The sequence below is a fragment of the Delphinus delphis genome, chromosome 6 (assembly GCF_949987515.2).
Source record: "Delphinus delphis chromosome 6, mDelDel1.2, whole genome shotgun sequence".
Taxonomy (NCBI): domain Eukaryota; kingdom Metazoa; phylum Chordata; class Mammalia; order Artiodactyla; family Delphinidae; genus Delphinus; species Delphinus delphis.
This window is the reverse complement of record NC_082688.1, coordinates 8570150-8595956: the sequence shown is the minus strand read 5'-3', so window position 1 is coordinate 8595956 and position 25807 is coordinate 8570150. Positions and strand designations below refer to the sequence as shown.

The 25807-nt window shown below is 52.0% G+C and overlaps 2 protein-coding genes across 4 annotated transcripts in view; one reads left to right on the top strand and one right to left on the bottom strand.

Annotated features, from left to right (window-relative positions):
- RALGPS1 (Ral GEF with PH domain and SH3 binding motif 1) overlaps positions 1–25807 on the top strand; it is a 329731-nt gene that overhangs the window by 205331 nt on the left and 98593 nt on the right. The gene's annotated exons all lie outside the window — the stretch shown is intronic.
- Positions 1–25807, bottom strand: part of ANGPTL2 (angiopoietin like 2) — a 33847-nt gene that overhangs the window by 6503 nt on the left and 1537 nt on the right. For both annotated transcript variants that reach the window (XM_060014134.1, XM_060014135.1), the window contains exon 2: positions 13201–14066. In XM_060014134.1, coding sequence (XP_059870117.1) covers positions 13201–14017 — 817 coding nt within the window. In that variant the 5' untranslated portion in view covers positions 14018–14066. The remainder of the gene's footprint in view (positions 1–13200; positions 14067–25807) is intronic.

Here is a 25807-nt window from a genome sequence, read left to right as displayed (position 1 = left end):
CCGTCAGCACCGAGCGGGCTCTGCCCGGTCAGTGAGCCGGGCTCGCTGCCCCTCCCAGCACGGCTGACTCCACGCCCGCGACGGTGCTTGGTGACAGTCGTTGCAGTTTTTAGTAAGTGAACTTCCATGGGGGTCACAGGGGCCCAAACAATGCCCAGAATCTGTAGCCAGAGGTTTCGGGATATTTCTGGGATTCAGATGCTGGCCTCCAAACACCTTTAGGGGGGACCAAGTTTCTGTTCAGCTCGATCTGTATTTTCCAAAGGAGGCTCACCGAGGGCCAGGTGCTCAGAGCCCATGTTTTGAGGTCCATGTGCTCAAAGGATGGTGTCTAGGGCACCTTCCAATCCATGGCTCTCTTTTGCAACTGAGACGAGAGGGGTTCTGTGATCTGTGACTTCCCCGAGCTTGGGCAGCCCAGTCAGAAGGGATGGGTGTCGCTACCGTAGGTCTCTCAACACCCCTCCCCCACTTCCCCTGGTGGTTTCCTGTGTTTGGACATTGGTCACATCAGCAAGAGGGTACAAACCTGAGTCACCAAGGGCCAAATAAGCTGGCTTCTTCCTTATTGATCTGAGAAAACTTCCGAAGTTTTCCAAGACCTAGCCATTGAACTGTGTATTTTACAATAAATAAAATCACCACACATAGCTTCTCTTCAAAACAATCCTAAACTGAGAATGGTTAAGACCAAACGTCCTAAGAAAATTCCATCTTATTCTATTAATGTGTATGTTTATTCAACAACTGTTTATTGAGTTCCAGCCCCAGCAAGTCCTGTGCCGGGCAGTGGAAGCCTAGGGCGGGCGGGGGCTGCTCCCATGTCCAGCGAGTGGGGAGCTGACTTCACCAGCTTTCTCTCAGCCTGAGTTCCTGTAGAATCCTGTCCTTCCTGTGCGTGGGGGAGGGCGGAAAGGGCAGGCATCAGGGACGGGTGCATTTAGCTTTTCCTGTGTAGGTCAGACTTCTCACATTCCTCCCTAGCTGTGTTTGGGCTGGATTAGTCCACACCTGATGGTTAAACAGGACAAGTTTGGGTTTGGTCTTTGTTGGACACCTCAAGCGGGCTTTTCCTGAGGCCTCACAGATGGGCGTGAGCATCCCCACCTGGAACCTGACGGCAGGGCGGGGGCTGTCTTGCTCACCCCTCTGTCCCCAGCGCTCAACAGCACCGAGAAGAAAGGTGGGCGTGGGTGCCCACCGCTGACAGCTATCTGGGACTGGGTCCAGACTTCATCCTCCAGCCATTTACCTGCTGGCCAGCCCTCCTTCCCCCAAGGGATTGCCAGGGCCCCAAGCACCCGCCTGGTAGCAGATGTGGCACAAGCAGCTGCTTCCTTCTTTGCCTTGTGCCTCTTCCGTCCTGGGAAGGGGAGGCCAGACCTCCAGAACGAACATTCATGAAGGAGAGAAAGATTTTGGTTGTGTTCAGCCCGTGGCCCCGGGGACCAAAGCAGAGAATGGGAGTCTGTCTCCGGCAGCTGGAGCAGAGCACAGAGCGGGCGTGGGAGGCCTCCCAGCTCGATACCAAGTCAGAAGCACAGGAGAGGCCATTCGATGCGGAAACTGGTGACAGAAGGTCCGGCAGAAGCCTGCAGAATAACACCCAACTGAAAACGAGCAGCCAGGCCTCTTCCTGCAGAGCCGCCATGGGGCTCCATGGATTCTCAGGCTGAAAGGCCGGCTTTGAAGGCGGCGCCACATGGGGAGAAGCTTCGAGGACGCCAGGAGGGTAGCCGGTCAGCTTCGCGGCTCCCATCCTACGCTACCTGTGTGGGTTCCCTGAGTGGTTCCAGCTTTACCTTTGACATTTCTACAAAGGGCTGTTTTTAAAAGGCAAGTATTTTTAAATGTTTTGGAGCCAACCAATCCCTTTAAGAGTTTGGGGGAAGAAGCTCCAGACCCTCTAACTAGAAAGATGCACAGACACACAATTTTGCTTATAATCAGAAGGTAAATGGACTTCCAAACCCCCGATTATGAAACCCTGCCTCTGAGAGAGGCTTGACTGGAACGGTAGTAACAATAAAATACTTCTACTAGCCAACACGTGTTGGGCGTTTACTACGTGCCCCATCCATGCATTTATACCCGAGATCTTCCTGACACACCAGCCAGGTAGCTAGTAGTCTCCCCACTCTACAGATGAGGAAACTGGAGCGTGGGGACGTTGGGTGACACTCCCTCCCGGTAGGGGCAGGTATGGTATCTGAACCCAGTGGTCGTCCAGAGCCCACGCTCGAAAGCCCTCATCCTTTTCCTCAACCGGAGTGGACTCCAGGGTAGGGGTCCAGGCTGTCTTCTCTCTGTGTCCCTACAACTAGTCTTAATCATTGCCGGTCAGCCAGGTTAAGAAAAATAAGAACGTATACTTCTTCTCTGTCAAGGTGTTATGCCTTTTTAAATTTTTGATTTGTTTTTCTTCTATGCTTACCTTTTGGTGTCCTTTGCGCATTTTACAACGATTTCGACTATTTTACAACTATTTTAGTGTTTCTTACGATGGAGAATCTTTCCTTTCCTTTTTTTAAAAGGCAAATCTAGCAGTTCTTTCCTTGAAGGCTTTTTAGGTATGACATGCTTTCTAGAATCATGGAGTAAGTGCAAAATAGTGTAGACATGTTTAGTATTTTCTGCTGTTACTAAAAAATAATCTCCATACATCTACATCCTTCACTTCACATGACACTGAGGACTTTCCATCAAGGATGTTTCCAGACAGTTATCTCTCAGATGCCCCTGCAGAGCTCTAGAAGATCTCCAGCATTCAAACGTGTTCCCTTTTCTTATTAAAGGCACTAGTGGCAAAGGTCAGAAAATTAAATGATGGATGAAAATTAGTCAGAAAAATACTTGGTGTTGAAAAGTTGGCAGCAGTAAAATGATAAAGCAGCAGAAAACGGCAGCAGTAAGATTATCACGCGGCTCCATTAAAACAGCCGAGTCAGAACATCCTCCTCGGATGAGAAATCTACACCTGTTACGTATACACAGTGTCATTGTTGCGGGGTCAGCCGAGGTGTCAGACACTGACTCAGGAATCTGTGCAAGAAGCGTTTGTGTGCTGGGGACAGGACCCCAAACTTGGAGTCAGGAGCCCTTAGCTCAAAGCTTGGTGGCCGCATCTCCTCACAGTGACTTTGGGCAGGCCCTTACTAAGCCTCCATCTCTTCTGTAAACAGACGGAAAGAACCCTACCTGTTCTGAGGGTCTCCCGAACACAGCACCCCTCACGAGGCCGACCACGGCAGGTGCCAGAGAGGGTTCTTTTTTTCTTTGCTTTGATAGATGAAAGCTGGTAGTTTTGAAGCTGTCCACTCCCCGCCATCCCCTAGCCCCAAAGCCCCAAGCGACTGTATTTGCTTTCGGATTTCCAAGACTAAGTATAAGATTATTTACTGATGGATGTTTTCCATAAAGGCATATTGTGAAAGTCAGAACTTCAGTAGAGAGGGCCACAAAGACTAATGGGAATGAAGAATGGAAACCTTTTTTTTGGTCAGTGAAGCTGCATCTTCAGTGGAGCAGCGCGGAGTACCCGGCAGTGTTTCACTTGGCGCTCCTTCTGAAAGGGTAGCCCTGCCCGGAGCACCAGGCCAGCACTAACTCAGCGGCACAAGGCTCTGAGTGCAGGGAGCGCCCCGACCTCATCTCTGCGAAGAGTATATTTACACTGTCGGCGGAGCTGCAGCCAGAACGTTCCACGTGAAGGAAAGCGCGGCTGCCATGGCCGGGCCGAGTCTGTGTGGTTCCCTAGAGGAGCAGCACAGGGTGTGGAAGGCACACAGGCCCTGCAGTCAGGAGGCCTTGGGGAGAAGGGACGTTGGCAGTGGGAACACAGTGTTTACAGATCTTGGGCCCCCAGACCCCAATGTCTGGTGAGCGTTGGAGGCGATCGGGTTTGGGGGCCTAAGTCCCATCCCTGCTCCCTTCCTCCTCACTGGGTTTCCTGACAGAGGAATCTGGCACACAGGGTCCCTCACCTCCTGGGAAGCCAGAAGCCACTTACTGCTGGCTGCTCTGGGGCTCAATACCCTCAGCGTAGGGCCTGCTGGTAAAGCCGAGTTGGAGCCCGCAGCCAGCCCAGACCTACGAGTAACTTCCTAGTTCCGGTGTCCTCCCTGTGGGTCTGAGGCAGACCACCTTCAGCCTGATGCCCACCCAAGCCCCAGTGGAGAAACGGGCTCACCAACTGCATCAATTTTCAGTGCAGTCACCCCTCCATTAGGGAAGTGCGGCCCCATGAATATCTGACCAGGCCTATTGGCCGCGGCCAGGAGCTGAGAAGTGGGTAGACATCGGGCCTGTGTGGGCCAGAGTGATGCCTCTTCTCCCTGCTGTGCCTGAGCCATGAGGAGAGGGGCAGAGTCCTTCCCGGCCGTCAGCTGGGCTAGGCCACACAGCCGGCCAGCAGCCTGACAGGCCTCTCTACCCCCTAAGCCCACGTCTCCAGACTTGACCACCTGAGGCCACACAGAGGACCCTGTGGCCTGCGGGAGAGGTGCTGGGGTGTTTTAGTCCATATGTGGGCACTGCAGAGAGGCTTCTGTGATGTCACCAGGAAGCACTGCTCTTATATGAGAGCCGTGTGCTGCTTCCTATTATTCTCATGGATGGTCTGCCTCTAACAAGTCTTTTGGCCACTCCCTGAACCAGTTTTCTAACAGGAGAAATGACTAGTTGGGTTGAAATTGGATTTTCTGACCCAAATGAATAATCTGAGCACCAGGGCACATGTCAACTGCTTAGGTGTGAGTCCTGCTTAGGCGTGAGTCCCACCCCGGCCAGCATGAGGACCTGCCAGGCGTCCCGGGTGAGGCAGGACAGCCGAAACCCAGTGCAGGGGGCAAGGAGCAATCACGTGTGCTGCTCGAGTCTCATGTATCCAGACAGCTGGGGAAATCATATTTTGGTTGTGAACATATATATTCTATGTCACTCACCACTTTTCAGTGAACCAGAGCACAAAACAATAACCTAACACAGGAACAGACGGTACATTCCCAAAGCCATCTCAGTCAAGTTCCTGCAGCGCCCCAGCGGTGACGTTCTAAGTATCGTTTCTGGTCCTTCTGGGGAGAGTCCAGACGCTCATGCCTGCTGTTCAGGCCCTTTAAGTCCTCGGACACCGAGCACACTGCCTGGGGCTGACAAGCTTTTCAGGAGTTTATGAAAAGTATTTGAGGCCTAAAAAAATTTGTTAGCTAAAAAATATGAAAAGAAAACTGCAAAGTCAAAATTTGTAAGTATATAATTAAATTTCTACAAAGTGTAACATTTTGTCGAATTCATTAATTGTTCAATTTAGCCTTCTTAAAAAATGTTATGACTTTTGAAAACAATTTGTAGGTTACACTTTTCTCACTTCACAAGAATTCCTGAACATGCCTGATGTTTGCCGAGAAGCCAGAGCTGACCGTAAATTAATTGTGCTGCACTTAGCCAAGTAATTTCAAACACAAACTTATAAAAATCCTTTCAAAAATTTTACAGTAAAAGTTATGTTAGATGTGCGAGGTGGGTGTATTTCAACGCACTTGGTACATCCTGAGGCATCCCCAAGTAAGAGCCCCTTGGGCCCATGAAGAGCTTGAAGGGGTCCTGTTTCTGCCTGTTTGACCTCAGGATAAACAGATATTACAGTATTGCTTCCCAGAGAACACTTTCAAAAGCACTGTGCCCACTCCTAGGTTTCCACCAGTACCCTTGGGCAGGGGGACAGACAGAGACTTTAAAGCGATTTTAAAAAGAAAAGAGGTCAGACTGGGAGGGGCTCTGGGGGGGCTCCCTGGGTGCAGAGGTGAGCAGTTCCCTAGGGCTCCCTGGACTGGTGGGGTGAAGCCCTGGGCTCCCCGGTCGCAGTGATGGGACTGAGTGGAGCTGTTCTGCGGGCACATCGTGGAGGAGCTCATCAGACCCATGACTGTGCCCTGCAGATCGCGGACGGGGGGGTCATTCCTATGGTTGGCCAACCCGTTCACCCTTCCCAAGAAAGGGAATCAGCTTATGGGCTCGTTCTGAGAGAACCTGTGTTGGCTTTCATTGATCACCTCTAACTTTTCCAAATGCTCACACATCCCTCTTCATAATCTTTTCTATAATTTCACTGGGGTTTGACCACATGCCAACTGGTATGCAATTTCTAGTATGTCATCCTTTTTCTCTTTCTGAACACAGGACGTTTGCCCAGCACCAGGCCTGATCTTCATGATTTCTTGATGATAGTGGCAGTGGTTGTGAGAGCACATCTGCCTGCCCTCAGCCCTCCCGGTCCCCTCCTCCAGGAAGCCTGCCTCAACCCCAGAAGAGCTACTCAATCCTTCTCAGGGTTCCCATAGTGCCTTACATATCTATCTTCACTGGAATATAGTAAGAGTGATGACTGCCTCGGATCCAGAGCCTTTCACGTGCCAGGTGCTTTACACAATTTTATTTCAGCCTCACAAGCCCCTGGGCAGAGTGGTCACACGACTGGGAAGCAGAGGACGTGGGGTTAGAACTGGCTCTGCCTCCCACACCCTGGTTCTTTCCACTGTACTGTGCTGTGGCTGTCGCATGTATTGGGATTGTGGGGGTCTGTCTCCCCACCAGGCTGTGGGCTTCTCCGGGGCAGAAGCCTTCTCGGGGCAGTGACCATGGGTTGACCCTCCCAGTCTAGTGCCGAGAGTCACCTGGCGCCTCCCGTGCCTTCCTCCGTCTCCCGTCTTCCCACCACCGTGAGCTGCGTTCCCTTTGTCATCTTCATTCTGTTCTTTCCAGTTTGAGAATCAATAATAATAAATCCATCTGGAAACAGGGATCCCCACAACAAAGGATAATTAGCATCCAGACCAAACCTTGCGAAAGGAAACCTGTTACCCGGGGAAGCCTGGACAGCCTGTAGCAGAAAGCCTGCACGTTATGCCCGGGGTGGAGGCCCAGATGGTTGGATTTTCTGTTCTTTTCGATGGCACTCTAACACACCACCTAAGATATCTCAACATTTGGAAATTTCAACATTTGGAAATTTTTAAAAAACTGTTATATTTGTCACTTAAGCTTAAAACTTTCCTAGTGAAAATTCTCTCTGTATGTATAGTAATTTTAACTTAAATTATTTAAAAAATCCATGAAGGGAAAATCATTTATTCATTTGAAGAAATGACATAAAAGCACTCCAGGCCCTACAGCTCCACTGGCTCAGCTCGAGATGCAGGGCCAGGATCCAACACGCTCTTCGTCCAGAGTCATCTCAGGGGCAGCTGAAGTGCTGCAGAGGTGGAAGGGGCTGTCTCAGTGTTCCCGGGGCAGTCTCTGGCCTCCCTCCCTCCTTGCTGCTGACTGAGATCACTGAGAAGTGGGCTGTGTTACTTTTACAATAGTACGTGACGCACTGTGCTCGACAAACCTGGCAGCCTTGTCTTAGACACTGTAGTATGATGCTCACTTAATGCTGCTTTCTTTATCATTTTTTCTGGGGGAGTATCTCAGGGTTATGATACAGTTCACGGCATCAGTTCACCACAGCAGTCCATTCGTGTGACTAGTGAGCTGGCCACAGAGGCCTGAGCTCCAGGATTTTCTAGATTACGTTCATTTTGCCAAATTGTTGGGATTTCCAGGCCGCAGGATGCCAGCTCACCACTTGTAACAATAACAAGCTGGTGGTTTATCTCCCGGGGCTGTAAATAGCCTGAGCATTTAGCCGAGTGTCCTCCCTGCAAAGTGCCTGAGTAATAGAGGGAGAGCTACTGCACTCCAAAGTACCCCAGGAGGAGAGAAGAGAAAAGAAAGCAAAGCTAGGAGGAAGATGACCCCACTCAAGCTCAAGGGGCTTTTGTTTATGAAGAAGCTAGCAAAGAATGTTCTTGAAATATCACTTGATTATGTAGTTTGTAATGAATTTGGAAGTCTTATTTTGTTCAACAATAACATTCTAGAAACATGACAGCATAGCATGTGAAAACAGCACAGGCTCTGGAGGCAAGAGAGCCAGATTGAGTTTTCCCCACAAGCCCTGTGACCGTAAAGGCCGAGTGCTTGGTGGCTGTAGTCACCCTCACCGTCCTCACAATGCCCTTCTCCAACCCTCCGCCGGGCCTCAGGCGCATGTGGGACCAGCAGGGCTCACCTGGACAGACCATCGCTTGACCTCCAGAAGGAATGGAAGCCACGCGTGATCTATCTCGTTCTCTATTTTAGACCACAGTCTAATGTACATATTCCCTACCTCATAATGGGAAATAAAATATAAGGGGAGAAATCCATCTAGGAAAACAATCTTCTTAAAGTTGCCTGTGCCTCCCTGGCCATGGACCGTCTGTTGTGAGGGATGGGTGGTTTCTGTGTGTTATCTGTGAAGCAGCGTGGTTGACACCTAATGTGGCCCCAAGAGCAGATCATAGCTACTGATTTTTATATATTTAGGGTTAACATATTTAAAGAAATCAGGACTTCAGACTTAGCTATACATTAAAATGCTGAGTTGGGCTTCCCTGGTGGCTCCGTGGCTGAGAGTCCACCTGCCGATGCAGGGGACACGGGTCTGTGCCCCGGTCTGGGAAGGTCCCACATGCCACGGAGCGGCTGGGCCCGTGAGCCATGGCTACTGAGCCTGCGCGTCCGGAGCCTGTGCTCCGCAATAGGAGAAGCCCGCGTACCGGAAAAAAAAAAAATGCTGAGTAGAAGTAATTCCAGACAATTTGTCCAGATATGATACAAATGAAATATCAGATTTATCGGGAGCTTCAGTTGGGTCCATTTACTGGAAGTCAGGTGCATGTTACGTTTTCTGTGAGAGAGCTCTGTTGTTTTAGAAACTCCGTAGTATGAGGCTAACTTAATTCTATTTTCTTTATCTTATTTTCACAGTAATGATGTCTTTGTTATCAGAACCTTAAGAGTTCTAATAACAAACCTAACAAATCTACCAGCTCTTTTACAAGGAGCTGCCTGGAACCTGGTACATGAAATAGTGATGGAGAGTCAGGTCCCAGGCGGCTGGCACCTGGGGTCAAGTCAAGCATTTATAGAGTGATTTTTACACCAGTTGCCCCCTAGCCTTTCCATGGGAATGTGTAGTATCCCGGTGGCTAAGACACCCTTGGGTTTGAGCCTTGGCTGAGCCACTTACTTGCTGTGTAATCTTGGCTAAGTTACTTAACCTCTCTGAACCTTAATATCCTGGAAGTTACAAGTCCAGGGACCAGTGTTGGCTCTGTCACTGACAGACCCTGGGACAAGAAGGCTATGCCAGGGGATCCGAGAGGCCTCTAACAAGCTCTAATATTTTATGATTTTATGGTCCCCTCTTTATCCACTGAGAAAACAAACTGAGCTGATTATGTTTTTCTCAGGAGAGAAAACAGCTAGAAATGTCTACTCCTTTTGGTTTCTAAAGATTCATTTCAGACAAGGCCTCACTGTGGCAGCTGGTGGTCACACTGCCTTTTCTTCTCTGGTCAGTCCCTAGGATGGCGCCGTGGCAGGAGGGCTGGCATGTGCACGGCGGTGCCTGGGCTGCGCTGAGGAGTAGTGTCCTGGGCCTCCCAGAGCCACCTTGAGAGCGGGCTCTAGCCGAGGCTCCATGCTGTCCTCTCCTTGGACTCCTAGAAAGTGACCCCTGCAGCCTTCCTCTTTAGCAGACCTGACTGACGTGCATGCACAGGGCACCCAGGTGGAGGAGGAGGTTGGGGACGTGTAAGCGTGAGGAAGAATGGACAGGAGGAGGGAGGGCGGCAGCCACGGGACCCCCCAGGGGAGAGGGCCACAGGCGGGGCCATTTGGCCCAGGCCTTATCACAAGCATCACCCTAATGGAAATGCCCTTAGGTCTGGCCAGAGCTGAGAGAGATGGGACAAAACCCAAGCGAGACGCCAGGGAAGCCGGGAGCTGCCTGGGCCTCCGTCACTCAGGCTCTCAGAGGCCTGGGCCTGGCCTGGGGCCAGCCTGTTACTGTCTGGCTGGGAACAAGCTGGTGAGCGCAGCTTCAGATAAGGGGCATGGATCCCTCAGTCCCCTGGGGAAGGGCGTGCTGCGGGCTGAGCAGCCCGGACAATGAGGAGAAGAGTAGGTGGCTCTGAGGTTGCGGAATGAAAGATTTAGGAGCTGCCAAGGCTTGAGTGCAGAGGTGTTTAATTGCAGAAGTGTCTCTGGCTGAGTGATGTCCCCAGAGCAAAGAATCTGTTGGGCCAGAGCACAGAGGAAGGTTTTGTCTTCCAAGACCAGAACCTGCCCCCTAAGTTCTCAGAACAGGCCTGATAAGAGCTCTCTGCCGATTGGCTGAGAGTGACCATCTGCCTTTTCCTCATGTCCTGGTCCAACACCAGGAAAGGGCAGGGCCTCCCAGCCTCTCTCCAGGCTCTGCCCGCCCCTTCAGCTTCTGTAGCCAGGTGCTCAGTCTCGGCAGGGAATGCCTCACGTGGGGAGTGCAGTGGTCAGATGAGTCACAAGGAATCAGTTACTGACAATCAGTACCAACATTTGGGAAGGCTTTGCTTAAAAAAAAAAAAAGGTAAATTATAGTGGATTCAGATTACCTCTGTAATAAAACCACCGCCATTCCCTCCATGCAGGTGTGCTTCCTTAAGTGGGAGGGAAAGGGGTTGGGTGCACGCAGGAGCCTTGGAATGCACACATTCCAGGCTGAATTATGCACGTGAAGAAGCAGGAGAGCCAAACTACTTGAGGTGCCAGGATTAGGGCCACGCCCCTGGGTCTTTGCACGGACTCATCTCCACTGGGGACCCACTAGTAACTCAATTGCCCAACTCCCAAGTCCACCCGGTAAACTCTTACAGATCCTTCACTCTTACGTCCCCACCTCCGTCCAACTTGTCCCTTCTACTGCAGGCAGACTCAGTCATGCCACCTTAATAGATGTAGTGCCTGTAGGCGGGCACTTAGCACCCCGTGGTGTTACCATAGTGACTGCACAGCCCATGATTTTCACTGCATTCCTGATTTCAGGTACTTTGTTATGTTGGTCCCATAAGTTCTCACACCATTCTGGAAATTTTGGCTTTGACAGGTGCTCTCTCTCAGAGAAATCCTTTGTCAGACCTGATGTGCTGATTTTAGGGTCTAGAACTGGTGGGCACTGGATAGGTCCCAATGCATTCATGAATCTGCCGTCTCCCCCAGACTAAGTTCCTGGAGGTTAGGACTGTCATTTTCACAAGCCCCCAAGTCCAGCACTGTGATTGGCAAAGCGTAGGGGCTCAGCTATTGTTGGCTGCCCCACATGATGTATATCACATGCCTGATTGCTTTGAGTTTCCACGGCAACCCTGTGATGGTATGACTCTTCTCCCCATTTTATAGAGGAGAAAATTAAGGCTCAGAAGAGCTAAATAACTTTCTTATGAGCGAACAGCTAATAAGAGGTAGAGCTTGGGTGCAAACTTAGGTCTTTATTCCTACACTATGTATCCACCAGCTTAGTTCAAGCTCAGGAATGTCCTGGAATTGTTGAGTCAGAAACCAGAGATGCTTAAGCAAGAGGAGATCTATTGCCTAACTGTTGAGGTCAGCCTGCCTCATGTCAGAATTATATCATTCAGCTGAGCATTCGGTGCCACGGGCACGTTTTACCCTCTGGGTGTTCTATCAGGATGTATTAGCACGCTCTGCCCTCTCTTTTGGAACTCCCTGTTTAAAATAGACATGTGTGCAGATGAACCAGTCATCAGCTGTAGAAAGCTAGAGCTAAAACTGGTCTGTTTTTTACATTTCAATCTCCTGTTTCAAGATGAAGAGACCAAGACCAAAGGAAACTCATAGCTACCATGTATTGAAACTTACCATGGGCCCAGAACTGTGCTAACCACATGTTGTGCAGTATTTCATTTAATCCTCAGGTAGGCACTATTTTAATCCATCCTCTATTAATAGGTGGGGAAACTGAGGCTCTGAGGGGCTCTGAGGGGCAAAGTGACTTGCCTAATGTCCCAGAGCTAATCAGTGGGGGAATCAGAATTTGAACCCAGGTCAGCCTGCTCCAGAGCACAAGTCCTCAACCTGCACACCCAGTAGAGGGCTTGGCTGCGACGAAAGATGCTCTGCCCTGCACCTGGCTACCCCCACAGACCTGCAGACAGCGCCACCCTTGTCTTTTGCGTGGGCCACCCTCGTGCACTCAGGTTCAGCCTTCTCTGGAATTAGCAAGAAACTGCTCTTCCCAGTACTGGTGGTTATTTTCAGAAGTGTGAAATAAATGTAAAACAGGATATTTTCAGTAAAAATATCTCTGACTTGAAGCAGATACATGGTTACTTTTTTGCAAAGACGAACGTAGTCCTCATATGACAGCCCATTTGTAAGGCACACAAGGTCCTGGTTGAATGAGAGACTGAGCTTCAGGGGGCTGGGCTCATGCTCCCCCCGGAGTGAGGATTCCCAGAGTCCTCGGGCACAGAGGAGTCAGCCCCAGCTTTAAAGTGAAAAGGCCTGAACTCAGACTCAGCCTGAGGATCCTAAGCCTGTGAGCAAGTCACTCATCCTCTCAGTTAACCTTCCATAAGGAGCTGCAGGGGTTAATGATGTAATAATACACATGAAAGCGCCCGGCGCCAGTATCTGGGTCAAGCTTCAAAACCTACCAGCAGCCCCATTCCTCCCGCATGATGATATTTTGAGAATTACCATATTTATTTAAGATGAAACATGTATTTAAGAGTGTATGGAATCATCACTGAAAATTCTAGATGCATCCGACTCTAGGAAATGTGTGGGCTTTAGAAAGTACTCCTTCCTCCCCCGCAGCCCCTCCCTACAGTGTGTTCATCATACTTCTGCTGTGATAACACTTTCTTTTCCTCTGGTCTGTTGTTTCTTCCGTGAGCATTTACTAAATGCCAGTTCTGTGCCAGGCACAGTACGAGAGCTTGCAGGAGAGACATCCTACCTGCCAACACAGAGCACCTCTTGCAGAGCCCAGAAGACTCAGGCCTGGGTTTTTTCCTATCAGAAGCCAGAAAACACTTGTCTTCTGAGATTCCCCTGTCTCCTGGTTCTACCTTGGAGCATCCACCTGAGGAATGTCCCCCTCTCACCCCACCGGCTCCTGCGGCTTGGCCCAAGGGACCGCTGGGGGATTGATTGTGCAGGCCTTTGGCCCGGCTTCAACTTGCCGTGGCTCTTCCCCCACTTGTGGTCACAGCCAAGGGAAGCCTGGTGCCCGGCCCTGAGGCCCAGATGTTGCAGGTTCCCGGAAGGACTTACCCGACGGCTTGTCTGTGGAGGATGGGAGGCTGGTGAGGGTGGGCATGGTGGGCAGAGGGGGCGGCAGCACCTTCAGGTTCTGGTCGCTCTGGATCTCGTTGGTGGAGATCTGGTTGATGATGCGGTTGTAGGGGGGCGGCTGGTAGGCGCGGGGCGGGGCGGCGGGGGGCGGCTGGGGCACGGGCCGGGCGGCGGGCACCCGCTGGCAGTGCTCCTCCAGCTGCGCGATGATCTCTGACTGGTTGTGGGCCAGCGTGGCCAGGTGCTGGTACTTGTGCTCCAGGTCCTTGTACTTGCTGGCCAGCTGCAGCATGTCAGCCGTCTGGTTGAGGATCCTGTTCTCCAGCTGGGAGAGCTCGAGCGCATTGTCCCGCTTGCGGATGATCTCGTGCAGGAGCTGCATGTAGAGCTGCGTGACCCGCGAGTTCATGTTGCGGCTTTCCTTGCGCAGCAGCTTCACCTCGCTCACGATGCCGCCGTCCACCTCCACGAGCTGCTGCAGCGTCTCGATCTGCCGCTTCTGCTTGAGCAGCTCGTTGTTGAGCAGCTCCAGCTCCTGCTTGTGCACCCGGTTCTCCAGGAGCACCTCGGGCTCCTTGGAGTTGACGCAGATGGCGCCTGTGACCCGCTGCTGGGGAACGATGAAGGTGTAGGTGCACTTGTCCGAGGACTCGCCGGCCCGCTTGTACCTGTTCAGGTAGATGAACTCGCTGGGCGAGCCCTCCTCTGTGCCCTCAAAGCCCTCCTTCTGGCCCACAGCTGCTCCCAGGGCGGCCAGCAGTCCCAGCCACCAGCACGTCACGCACAGCGGCCTCATGGTCCTTGCAAAGTGGGGGTTCTTCTTTGAGAGCAGAGACTATGAAACCCTGGAAGTAAACAGAAGGGGAGACTCAGTGAGGGTCCTGTCACTGCCAGCGGCCTGTGCCATAAGGGAGCTCAGCCTTCTTATCGGGCAGATGTTTCCAAAAACACAGCTTCAGGAGGCAGCCCTTCCGGGAGCCACAGAAGGAGACAGGCAGGCCCGGCAGAGGTAGGAAGGAAACAGGAGGGGACTGGGCATCTGAAGGCAGCAGGCCGAGGCCCCGCCGCTCCTGGAGCCTGAGAACCACACGAGGGCAGCTTGAAGCTGGGAGGGGAGGAAGAGGAAGGGTTGTCCCATCTCCCTCCTCCTCTGCCTCACACTCCTCAGACCATTTAGCTTCCCCCTGGACGTGCCCTTTGTAACACCCATCACAGTTGAGATGAATCTGAATTCTGTGAGATCTCTTCATGGATCTGCGGTCCATAAAGGCCGGTGCTGTGTCTGTTTCCATCCTGTATCCCCAGGATGCTGCACTAAGCAAGCTTTCTGCAATATTTGTTAAATGAATGATTTGCTAGACATAGTATGGATGTGTTCAGTTTGTAATGAACAGTGTCAATGGAAGGATGTGTGTAGCCATGTGGCTTTGGCCTGTGTGTTAGCCAAGCTACAGAGCCCAAACAGGAGCAAACAACTCTTCTAAATCCAGATATTTCCAGCAGCCAGTAACTGCACGGTCCCCATCACTGCAACACGGTTAAGCCAGGTGGGAGCAGAAAACAGACATGTGTCTCCAGATTTGTTTCAGTCCTATTCTGACCACTTGTTCCTTCCCCAGATATCCATCGAACATCTGTGGTGTGCCAGACGGTGTGCTGGCTGCTGGAGGTGCAGCTGCAAACAGGACAGAGCCAGCCCCTGCCCGCACGGGGCTTACCCATCGTCACACAGCCCCTAAGTGCCGTGAGGCAGAAGTAGTGTATGCAGTGGAAGGGTAGAACGGGGAACTGACCTAACCAGAGGGGTCAGGAAAGCTTCTCTGAGAAAGTGACCTTTATGCTGACCCTGGAGTGTTGAGTAGGAGTGAGCCAGGCCAAGAGGGAGGGGACATGCGTGCATAGATCGCTCCTCTCACCTACTCAAGGACGTGGCTCCAGCAGCTCTCCCCCAGCTCTCCGGCATGATCACATTTTTTCTACAGCCATGCTGTTATTTCTTTCAACTTAAAGAAAATCCTCTCTTGACCTCACATCCCTTGTCCAGCTACCGTTCCATTGCTGTGCTCCCCTTTTTAGCAAAACCCTCTGAAGAGTTGCCCACACCCACTGTTTCCAGAAAGTCTGTTTCCTCCTGTTCTCTCTTGAGCCCGTTCCCATCAGGCGTGGCCCCGTCCCCTCCATTCCAAGTGTCCTAGACAGGATCGTCAGGGGCCTCACTTGCCAGACCAAGTGGCCAGTTCCTGGTCCTCACTGATACGTTGCCTCTCAGCACCCGGGGGACATGGCAGATCACTCCCTCCTTGGACTTCCTTCCCCAAACACCACCCTTTCTTCCTGTCTCACTGGCTACTCCTCAGTCTCCTTTGCTGGTTCATCCCCAACCCTGTCCTGGGCGGGGAGGGGTTGGGCAGAGCTCAGTCCTCAGACGTCTTCTGTACCTTGGTGATCTCATCCATTCTAGCCTGGGCCTCACCCTGAGTCCAGACTCATATATCCAACTGCCTCTTCGACATTTCTGCTCAACTACTGCTGCTGCCACTGCTACCGCGCATCTCAACCGTAACTCATCTGGAAATGAACTCCTGGGGTTACGCACATCTCCATCCCAGCCTGTTCATCCCAGTTTTTCCTGCGTTAGCAAGTGGCAACTCTGTTCTTCTGATTGCTCAGGCCAACAAACTTGAAGTCATCCTTGACTCCTTTCTTCCCGTCATACCCCACATCTAATTCACCACCAAATTATAATAGCAATATCCTGGGACTGTTCCCAGGATCCTACTGCTTCTCCCCACCTCCCCGGGTACAGCCCACCTTCACCTCTCGCCTGGACCTGACTGGTCTCCCTGCTCCTGCACTTGCCCATTACAGCGTCTCCTCAGCCCAGCAGCCAGAGTGAACCTTGTAAAAAAGTCAAATCAGGTCACTCTTCTACTCAGAATCCTCTGGTGGCTCCTCGTCTTGGAGAAGAAGCTATGGGTCTCTAAGGCCCCCCGCTCTGGCCCCACTCCCTCCCTGACCTCATCTCGCACTTGCTCCAGCCATGCTGGCTTCCTGGGCGTTCCTTAAGCGCACCGATGGCGCGGGGCCTTTGCACTTGACCTGGCCTAGAACACTCTCGGCCCCTTCCGTGTTGCACCCCCCCCACCACCCCCCCCCACCGCTTTCAGGTCTTTGCTGAAATATCACCTTCCCAGTGAGGCCTTCCTGCTTATTTAAAATTGTGACCTCGCCACCTTCCCCCTCCAGAGTCCTTGTCACCATCAGGTATGTAGTGTCTCCCTTCCAACCCCCGAGAGAGGAAGCTCCATGAGGGCAGGGGGCTTGTCTGTTTTGGTCACTCCTCACCCATAGTGCCTAGCACAGGGCCTGGAATATGTAGGAGCTCAGTGAATATTTGTGGACTGAATGAAAAGACACAGCCACCAACAGTTGCCGTGAAGTGGGGAGTGCTACGAAAAGGGGTGTAGCAGGCGGGGCCGGGGAGCCCCAGGCAAGTGACTGCCTGAGGGCGTGGGCGTGTATTACATTTATTACTACCATCCCTAACATCCACTTAGTGAGTGCCCACTGTGTACCTGACCCTGCACTCAACATTTTGCAAGGGTTTTCTACTTTATTGAATTCTCACAATGGCTTCTTGGTAGATACTGTTGTTATTTCCGTTTTAGTTTTTTGTTGTTGTTATTTGGTTTTTGTTTGTATGTTTGTTTGGCCACCATGCGCAGCATGCGGGATGTTAGTTCCCCGACCAGGGATCGAACCCACACCCTGTGCAGTGGAAGCACAGAGTCTTAACCACTGGACCGCCAGGGAGGTCCCTCCATTTTGCAGATGAGGAAACTGAGACTCAGTGAGGCTAAGTGACTTGCCTAAAATCACACAGCTAGAAGGTGGCAGAACCAGGACTCAGCCCTGGCCTGATGTACTCAAACCTTCAAACTCTTAATGACTACACAGAAATGTTCTTAATCTGGTTTCTAGTAATAAAGTATTAGCATCATGACTTTCTGTTTTCACATTAATTTACCCTAAAATAACAACCATACCACAGAACCTGAAGGTTTTGTCTTCCCCAGACCCCTCTGGGGGCTTCTCTGGTCGGCAGCCTGGACAGCAGGAAGTTACAGAACAGACCCCGTGCTCTCCAGGGCCACGCTGAGCTGCTTGAATGAGGAAGCCCCAGCTTGGTTCCGAAGGCCAGCTCAGGCCTTTCAGGCCAGGCAGAGAAAGGTGTTTGGAGCCTCTGGTGTGGGTCGGACTATGAGGTTAGGGCTGCAGTGACGTTAGTGTAAACCTCACTGAGTTTGTGAGCGTTTGCCTAGTTTCCAGCGCACTTTTAGCTGCTCCTGTGCCGGCGGCCACACCCAACCCACACCAATGGGAAGGAGCTGCCCTCCTGGGCTGGGCGGGCCTGCCGGCACTGCCTTCCCACAGGCCGCTCACCTGCCTCTCCATGCTGCTGTGATGCTGATTGCGGATGCCGGCGAGGGCTCCACCTTGGCCAAGTTACTGCCACAGGACCAGGAAGGCAACTTGGCTTCAGGCCTCGAGACCTGGCATGGTGGCACTGTTTACCACTGAGTTCTGTCCCTTCCCAAGTGTGGGCTCTCACAGCTTCCCAGGCAAAGTTCTGTGCCCTTGGGCTTGAGATCCTGAAGGTTGAGCCTCTTCTGTGAAGTGGGGTGATCCAACCCACCTTGCACAGTAGCTAAGGACTGTGGAAGTGCTTCCGAAACCAGAGGTGGGGATGGCATGATAGCAGCATGAGAGCACCAGCAAAGCCGACTGGCGGCGAGGAGTGCTGACCACATTCCGGCAGTGTGTCCAGCACGTGTACCATCTCCTTGATCCTACCATCCCCCCCGAGGAGATACCAGGACTAACTCTCCCATTTGACAGCCGAGGGCCTTGTTCCATGTCACAGAGCTGGGCCTGCCCAGGAGTTCTGTCTAGCCTCACCTCCCACCCTGAAGGAGTCCGCTGGTTGGACTGGTCCTGGCTGTCATGGGGTCCCTAGCGTCTCACACAGCGCTGGGCACAGAGCGGGGAGGCACCAGACGTGCAAACGCAGTCAGAAACTGTGCAATCTTTAAAGAGCATTTCTTGTAGCTGTTCAATTAAAAAGAGAACGAAACTTGACGGTTAACACTCGTACAGCTTTTTAGGTTCACAAGGCCCTATACATACACATTATCTATGTAATCACCACGACCTTCAGAGCCGGTTAGTAGTATTATGCCCATTTTGAGGGTGAGGAAACTGAAGCTCAAGAGGGTGTCAGGTAACGTGCTCAAGGTTGCATTGCTGCTGGTGGGACCAGTCATGAAGCCGCATGATTTTGGGTCTTACTGTCACATTTCTGTGGGGTCTGGGCTTGGCGGGAGTGACTTGGAGCCAATCGGGTTACAAGAAGGAAGGGAAGGAACAGGGCACTGTGCTAGGTGCCTGACGTACACTGTCCCAGGGAATCCAGCAAGGTTGGTATTCCCCCCAGTTTATAAATGGGGGCACCAAAACCCAGACAGGCTAAGTAACTTGCCCAGGAGCACATGGCAGACAAGAGCCAGAGCTGACTCAGCCTAGAGCTGGGGTCAGCCTGACACCAAGGGCTGTGCTCTTTGTGCTGCCTTTGGCCTTGGCGTAATTTATTTTCCTTAAAGGTCAACCCCCTCCTCAGTTTTTTGCAAGTTTGGCAGTTCTTAATGGACAGTAATGAGTTTGTTTACTTTTGCTCTCTTGATATTTATTCAACTAATTGCATCCCAAGAGAAATAACTCCCCAGCATTCCAGCCATCTTAGGCCTGGAGAAGAACTCAACTCCAATCAAAGAGGTGCTCCTCAGTTTCTTCCTATGACCAACAAAGAAAAGCAAATCCAACTGTTTTCCTTGGCTTCAAAGTGAAAATAAAAATGATTCTTGAAATTGCTTTTCCACATTGTATTGTGAGGAGTTTCCATTATGCACGGGTTTCCCTCCCCACAAGTGGGGCTGGTGCGACTGAGCCACATGACGGGCTCTGCACACTGGGAGGCCACCTCCTCAGGGTCTGGGTCCCACCCAGCCTCCGGTGGGCAGCTCTAGGTGTCCCTGTTTGGCCTGCTGTGGTGGGACCCCACATCGCCTGTCCATGTCCCTCTCAGCACTGCAGCCCCGCAGCCCAGGTGAGGGGCCACTTTGTGGGAAGAATCGTTTTCATAAGACAGAGCTGTGTGTCCTGCCCTGTGGCAGAAGCTGCTTTCCCGGGGTCATCTTGTGAGTTCTCACCCCAAAGGGTAGGAATAAGAAAATTTCAAATACTGAAAAAAATAGTACTACAACCAATTATCACCATGATTCAAGCACTTTATAAACATTATCTCATTTCATCCTCCCAACAGCCCTGGGAGGGAAGCCGTTATTTCAGGGTTGCCGTGCGTGGTGGCCCAGGTTGTGCACTATGCAACCCTAGGGAGCACAAGTCACATTCACAGTCTTTGTAGTTTTGTATATTTAAATCACAGCAATATTCTAATTCCCACAAAGACGCTTTTAAGGCTAACGGCAGAGCTGACAGTTGTCCCCATGGCAGGTGAGCAAACTATTGAGATTCAAAGTCCATGAGTCATTTTGCCCAAAGTTACCAGCTTAACTAAGTAGCAGTTGGTAACAGAACCCCAAGATATATACCATGCTGCATGTATGGAAGTGACAGGAAAACTCAAAGGAGATTGTTCTCTGACAACTGCCCCCACTCCAAAGCAGGGGGAGAACAGGAGAGCTCTTGCGACCCCCGGGACTGCTGGCCCTGAATTAAATCCAGCTCCCAGGATGGTGTTTCATGATTAGTCCACGTTGTAGTCCTATCTGGGGGCTCACAGAACCCATCCCTCCCTCCCCAGCCAGCCCTGCCCCATCATTCTGTGATCACAGATGAAAGCCAGGTATGAGTCCAGGCCAGAGGCACTGCAGGAGGCCTGGGCCCCTTTCAAGGCAGCAAGGGAATCTGGAACTGCCACCTGGCCCCAGTGTGCCCGACGGGCCCCTGACAGGAAGCTAGGAACTTGAGCTGCACTTGAGTGAGTTTGATGGAACCGAGCATGAATCGTGATGTTAAACCAACATTGGGACAGAAAGAAAAAATCAAAACTTTGAAGTTGACAGTTTTTCCTGCTAAAGCTGGTTGAGATGTATGATGTGCAGTTAGGTAGAACCAAACCAACTGGTAATCCAGGCTGAGGGAGGGATCCAGATAAAGGAAAATTCCAGAAGAAATGGCCCTAGAGGGCCCAGCTGACCACATGACCAATAGGATAGATAATAACAGCTACCATTTGTTTGTTGTGAACTTACTATGTGCTCAGCCATGCTCTATCTCATTGGTGCTTACAACCCTATGAATAGGGGACCATGCATGCTGGTTGGCCCCAGTTAAGACCTATTATCTTATTAATTATTGACAGCACCCTGTTTTATTCTCAAAAGTGTCCTGATTGAGTAACAAACTATTTGGTCTCCTTACCTAGGAGAAAGGTATTATTATCTGTATTTGCAGTAGAGGAAACCCAGGTCCAGAAAGGTTAGGTCACTTGCCTAAGGTCCCTTGGAGTAAATGTCGGGACTGGGATTCAGCTGTCGACTGCAAGGTCCATGTCCTCACCTCCATCAAGAGAATCTCTCCAACCAGTATGAGTAAAAGGTGCCTGTCTGTTTGCTCAATGGCCAAGATGCAGGTTACTTCTTAGTCACTCTTGACTGACAAAGTAGAAATAGCTTTCGGGTCAGCACAAGGGTGAGTCTTGTTGGATGCTAGAAACAGTTCTTGATTATCCAGGTGGTGAGACCCCAAAATGGGCATCTAGGGTGAGCAGTGGTGTCCTCACCTTAGAAACCCGGGAGAAGGAACTGTGCATCACTTGTCCTGGTGATTCACCGCCAGCCTGGAGGCCAGGGAGGGAATAGCCACATCTCCAACTGCCATCCCTTCCCAGCCTAGGATTCTGTGAATCATCCCCACCGAAAGTCAGTGTGGGTACCCAGGGAGTCTGGAGCTGATTCCCAGACCCTGCCTGTTCAACTCTAATAAGACCTTCGAATGAGCCGTTTGTCCAGCCAGCCAGCCTTCCATCCACTTAGCCTTCCCAGCCAGCCCGCCATTGTGTATTGCTGCATCCTGGGTCCAGCCCTGTCGTGGGTTCTGGGAACACAGGCGTGAACCAGAGCAGCAGGTAGGTAGGATCAGACGGATTTGCCTGGAAGAGTGGCAGTGGAGGGTCAAATCTGCCTGATGCTCCTGCCACTGGTGTGTTGCTGGCTCCAGGGCAGGGCTGAGTTCATGGAGGAGGTGGGTTGTGGTCATACTATGAGCTCATGGGGCAAGAGGGGATGTGGTTAGGCGGCGGGAGCTCGTTGCCTTTGCCAGGGGGACGAGGGTGCTGCTGTTCCTTTTCCGCGGTACATTATTTGGGAACCATTTTGAGGTGGTCCCAAAGCCTGTGCACTGAGCCCTCTGTGCCAGGAGCCTCAGCCAACAGAGCAGAGGCAGGAGAGTCTGCAGAAGCCATTTCAGAGCCCGGCTCCTGCGTTGGCTGCTGCATTTCCGGCAGTGCCTCCTGTGCTCTGGAGCCCTGGAACTGGGGGAGCCTCAGACGGGAGAGAACAGCTAGGGACTGGGTGGACAGCACTGTCCCAGGGCAGCTTCCTGGGAAATCCGGACCTTGCCTGGAGCTGCTCTTCTGAGCCAGGCTGAGTGGTTGGCACCGTGGCCACCTCGGCCTGTTGGCAGGGCCTATCCCCTGAGCACTGGGACAACCATTTTGTGCCTACCTCACTGATCCCAGCAATTCTGTAAGGCAGGGGCTATGATTATCCCCATTTCACAGATGAAGAAACAGAGGTAAGGATGAAGTCTTGCCCAGGCCTCAGAGCTACCAAGTGGTGGAGCTAGGCTTGGAACCAGGTTTGTGGATTCCATAGCCAGCCTTCTTACCCACACAGTCCTTCCTGGCCTCCCTGCCCTCAGCCGCTCTCTCCTCTGCACTCTGCACTGCTTGCAGCTCCAGGCCTATCTCTCTAAAACACACATCTGGTCTTGTCAGTGTCCTGCTGAAAGATAGAGCCTGTGTTGTCATGCCTCCCTGCATCTGCACGTGCTGTTCTTTTTGCCTCGTCACCTTCCCTGTGTCCTGCCTGAGGCACGCTTGCCTTCCTTGCTAAGTTGACCTTCTCAGTGAAGCTGGCTGTTCACAGGGAGGGCCCCCTCCCTTCTCCCTCCTCCAGCTCCCAGAAGCAGCTGGGGCTGCTTCCATCACAGCCCCCAAGATACAGCATGTCTGGTTCTCTACCCCAGACTGCAAGCTTCTTAAAAGCAGGGTCAGGGCGGTTCCCCCTCTGAATACCCAATAGCCAGGATGGCACCTGGGTTACTAAATAGGAATTCAAGGACTTCATTCATTGAACATATTTCCTGAGCATTTCCTCTGTGCCAGCCACTGTGCTGGGGGCTGGAGATAGAGCAGGAGCAAGGTAGGTGCCTGCCCTCCGGGGGCCACAGTGTCTGGGTCTGAGGCTCCCTCCCTCCCTCCTTCCTTCCCTCCTTCGTTCATTCATTCAGATCCTTTCTCTCCCTGTCCTTAGTGGGTATTGGAGGTCCAGCAGTGACTGAGAGATCCCACCTTTCCCTCATGGGGGCTGGGGTGGGTCCATCTTGGGCAGGACTTTGGTCGTTCCTGGAGCTGGGTGGGTCCTCAGAGTTCATTCTGGGCTTTTCTGAGGTGGTCTTGGGCATGCCTTTCTGGAGGACTAGGCAGCAGCGGGAGGCTGAGGCTCTGGGGCTGCTGGCCCTAAGACAGGCTGGTTTCACCAGAGAATCCACCTAACACAATAGCTTGATTGTGAGAGGCCTGGCTCCCCCCACCCAGCACGTTAACATGTCTGTGATCAGAATGTGTCTTAAAACTGATGTGTACGTGGAACGGGACACTGTAACATTTTAACTCCCCTCCCAAGGCTGTTATTAAGTCAGTCATACGGCTTATGGTCGTTGTGTCGGAATGTGGTTTTGTCATAGAAACTACCCTCAGAATGTGGTTCTGATGTGACCCATCTATCACCACAAACTCCTAGCTGCTAGTGGCTGAATAACCCTTCTATTTGGGGTGTTTCATATAAATTCGCAGAAAAGAAATGCTATTCAATGGATTGATTCATTCTTGAGATTCCCGCAGTGTGTTTGTCCGGGATGGCAGTGGGCTGGGGTGGAATGGGCCCAGATCTGGACTTGGATCCTTGCTTTTTGGCCCGCTAGTGGAGGGACCTTGGCAGAGGTGCTGCACCCGCTGACCCTCAGTTCCCTCTTCTGTAAAATGGGGACAGCGCCACGCATCTCACGGTTCCCTCTTAGCGCCACACGCCTCCTCCTTACAGGTCTCCCACCGTTGTGCGTTTGTGTGATTATTAGATTCACCTTCTCCCTCTTCCCACTGGGCTGTGGGCGTCGTGAAGCAGAACGCCTCCGCTATCTGACTGCTGTCAATTGAGACCAGTTTGGACAAAGTGGGCTGTGACTCAGAGAGAGGCCAGAAGCTGAATGTACTTGCCTTGGGCGGGGCTGCTGCCTGTTCTGTTTGTTCTGCTGTAGCTGCCAGTTGAGGCTCCCGGATCTCTTCTCCAGAATTGCTCAAGTGTGGCCGGTGTAGGCCTTGAAGACCTGAGCTCAGGTTCTGCAGCCCTTGGAGTCTCCAAGTTAGGAACGTGGGAAACACACCAGTGGTATCTCAGGCACATAGATGACTGCTGGCCCGAGGCTCTGCCCCACTGAGCTGGTGCAGAGTTCCATGGAGCTGCCGGGGGCGGCAGCCGTACAGAGCACCAGCTGCGCAGGGTTCTGAGCTAAGACAGCCTGGCTTGGAATCCAGTTCCACCTCTCATTGACTGCGCTACCGCAGGCGTGCTGTGTAGCTGTGCTGAGCCTTGGTTGTAAGAGGGGTGGCGACGAGGCCTGTACTGTCTCAGAGGTAGGCTTCTATGACATGAGCGGGTAAGCACGTGGCTTTCAGATGGGATGGTGCAGCGTCTCTAGGACACCAACTGAAACAGACTTGACTGCGAGACACCTTGAACAGGGCATTGGAGTGAGGCAGGGAAAGGCGTGGACTTTGGAGCCATACTGACCAGCGTTCACATCCCACAGAATCACCAGCGGTGTGACCTTGGGCAGGTTGCTTAACGTCTCTGAGCCTTTGTTTTCTCATCTGTAAAATGTGACGCTAAAACTGGAACCTGCCTCCTAAGGTTGTAGCGAGGATGAAATGAGATACTGCGTGTGGCTTACTTAGCGCAGTGGTACTTAATAAATCACTGTGTGATGGAGAAATGGCTCAGTTGCTCTGCCCATGAAAGTGCAGGAACACCGTGCAGTCCCTTCCTGGGCCATGTGCTTCACACATTTTTGTCTGCCTTTACTGAATAATAATTAAGCTAATTTGTGTTAGGCAGGCCTGTGAGGTCAGTCAGAGTCTCTACTTGGCCCGGGCTGCCCAGAGAGCACAGTGAGCCGCCGTGGTTCCCGGGTGGAGTCAGGAAACCTGCAGCTTCCGCAGCCCCAGAGGCCTGGTGCTAGAGAAGCATATATTTAATGTCAGCCTTTCCAAATGCTTCCAAGAGTTCAGGGACCTCTGGGGCCACAGGAGAGAAGCTACTGTCTGGGGCTAAGATGCATCAGTGTTGGCTGGTATGAAATCCACCAGACTTGGCCATTTATCTTGTGGCCAGACTTGGGTGATGGGGGTGGGGTTTGGGGGAGGGGTCCCTGCCTCACCCTCTGCAACCCCAGGACAGGCCTGGCATTGGTCCTCCCGCTTTGTGGACCTCCTGCAGCACGGTGGTAGCTTGCTTTCCTCCCTGCTGGTTCTGGTGAGCGGACCAGCAGGCAGGGGAGTAGTGCTGTGTGAGGGGTAGGATGTTTTTACCGTAAGGCTGGTATCAGACGCACCCGAGCTCCTCTTGTCGGTGCATCTGCACTCCTCCTTCGCGTGGACTTCTAGGCTCTGGATGTGCTGCAGTTGCCCCTCCTCGGGCTCCTGGGAGGATCCCCAGCGTGGGTGGCAGTAGTGGTCACAGCACTGGCTCAGCCTGGTGGGATTTCCTGACAGCCCCAGCAGAATGTATCCAGGGTAGAGAATCTGGGTCTCTGCTCTTCTCTCTCTGCAATTCTGGTTGTTATGGCTCATAATACTCAGTGACTATTGTTTTCTGAGGCTTTGCCACACACCAGGTACCGTGCTAAGGCCTTCCCGGTCATGATCCCACACGCTCCTCCTAGAAAGCAATGGAGCGTGGTCCAGAGTGCTGGGCTCAAGTGCTGGTGCTGGCATTTACCAACCATGTGGCCTTGGGCACAACACTTAACCTCTGTGCCTCAGTTTCCTCACATGTGAAATGGTGATGACTAACAGTACCTGTGTTGTAGGGTGGTTGTGAGGACTCTCCCTCTTGGTAAGTGCAATGTAAGTGTTAGTTGTTACCAAGAGATGGGCATTACTGTTATCCCATTTTACAGGTAAGGAAACTGAGGCTTAGAGAGGCTAAATGATCTGCAAGGGTCACTT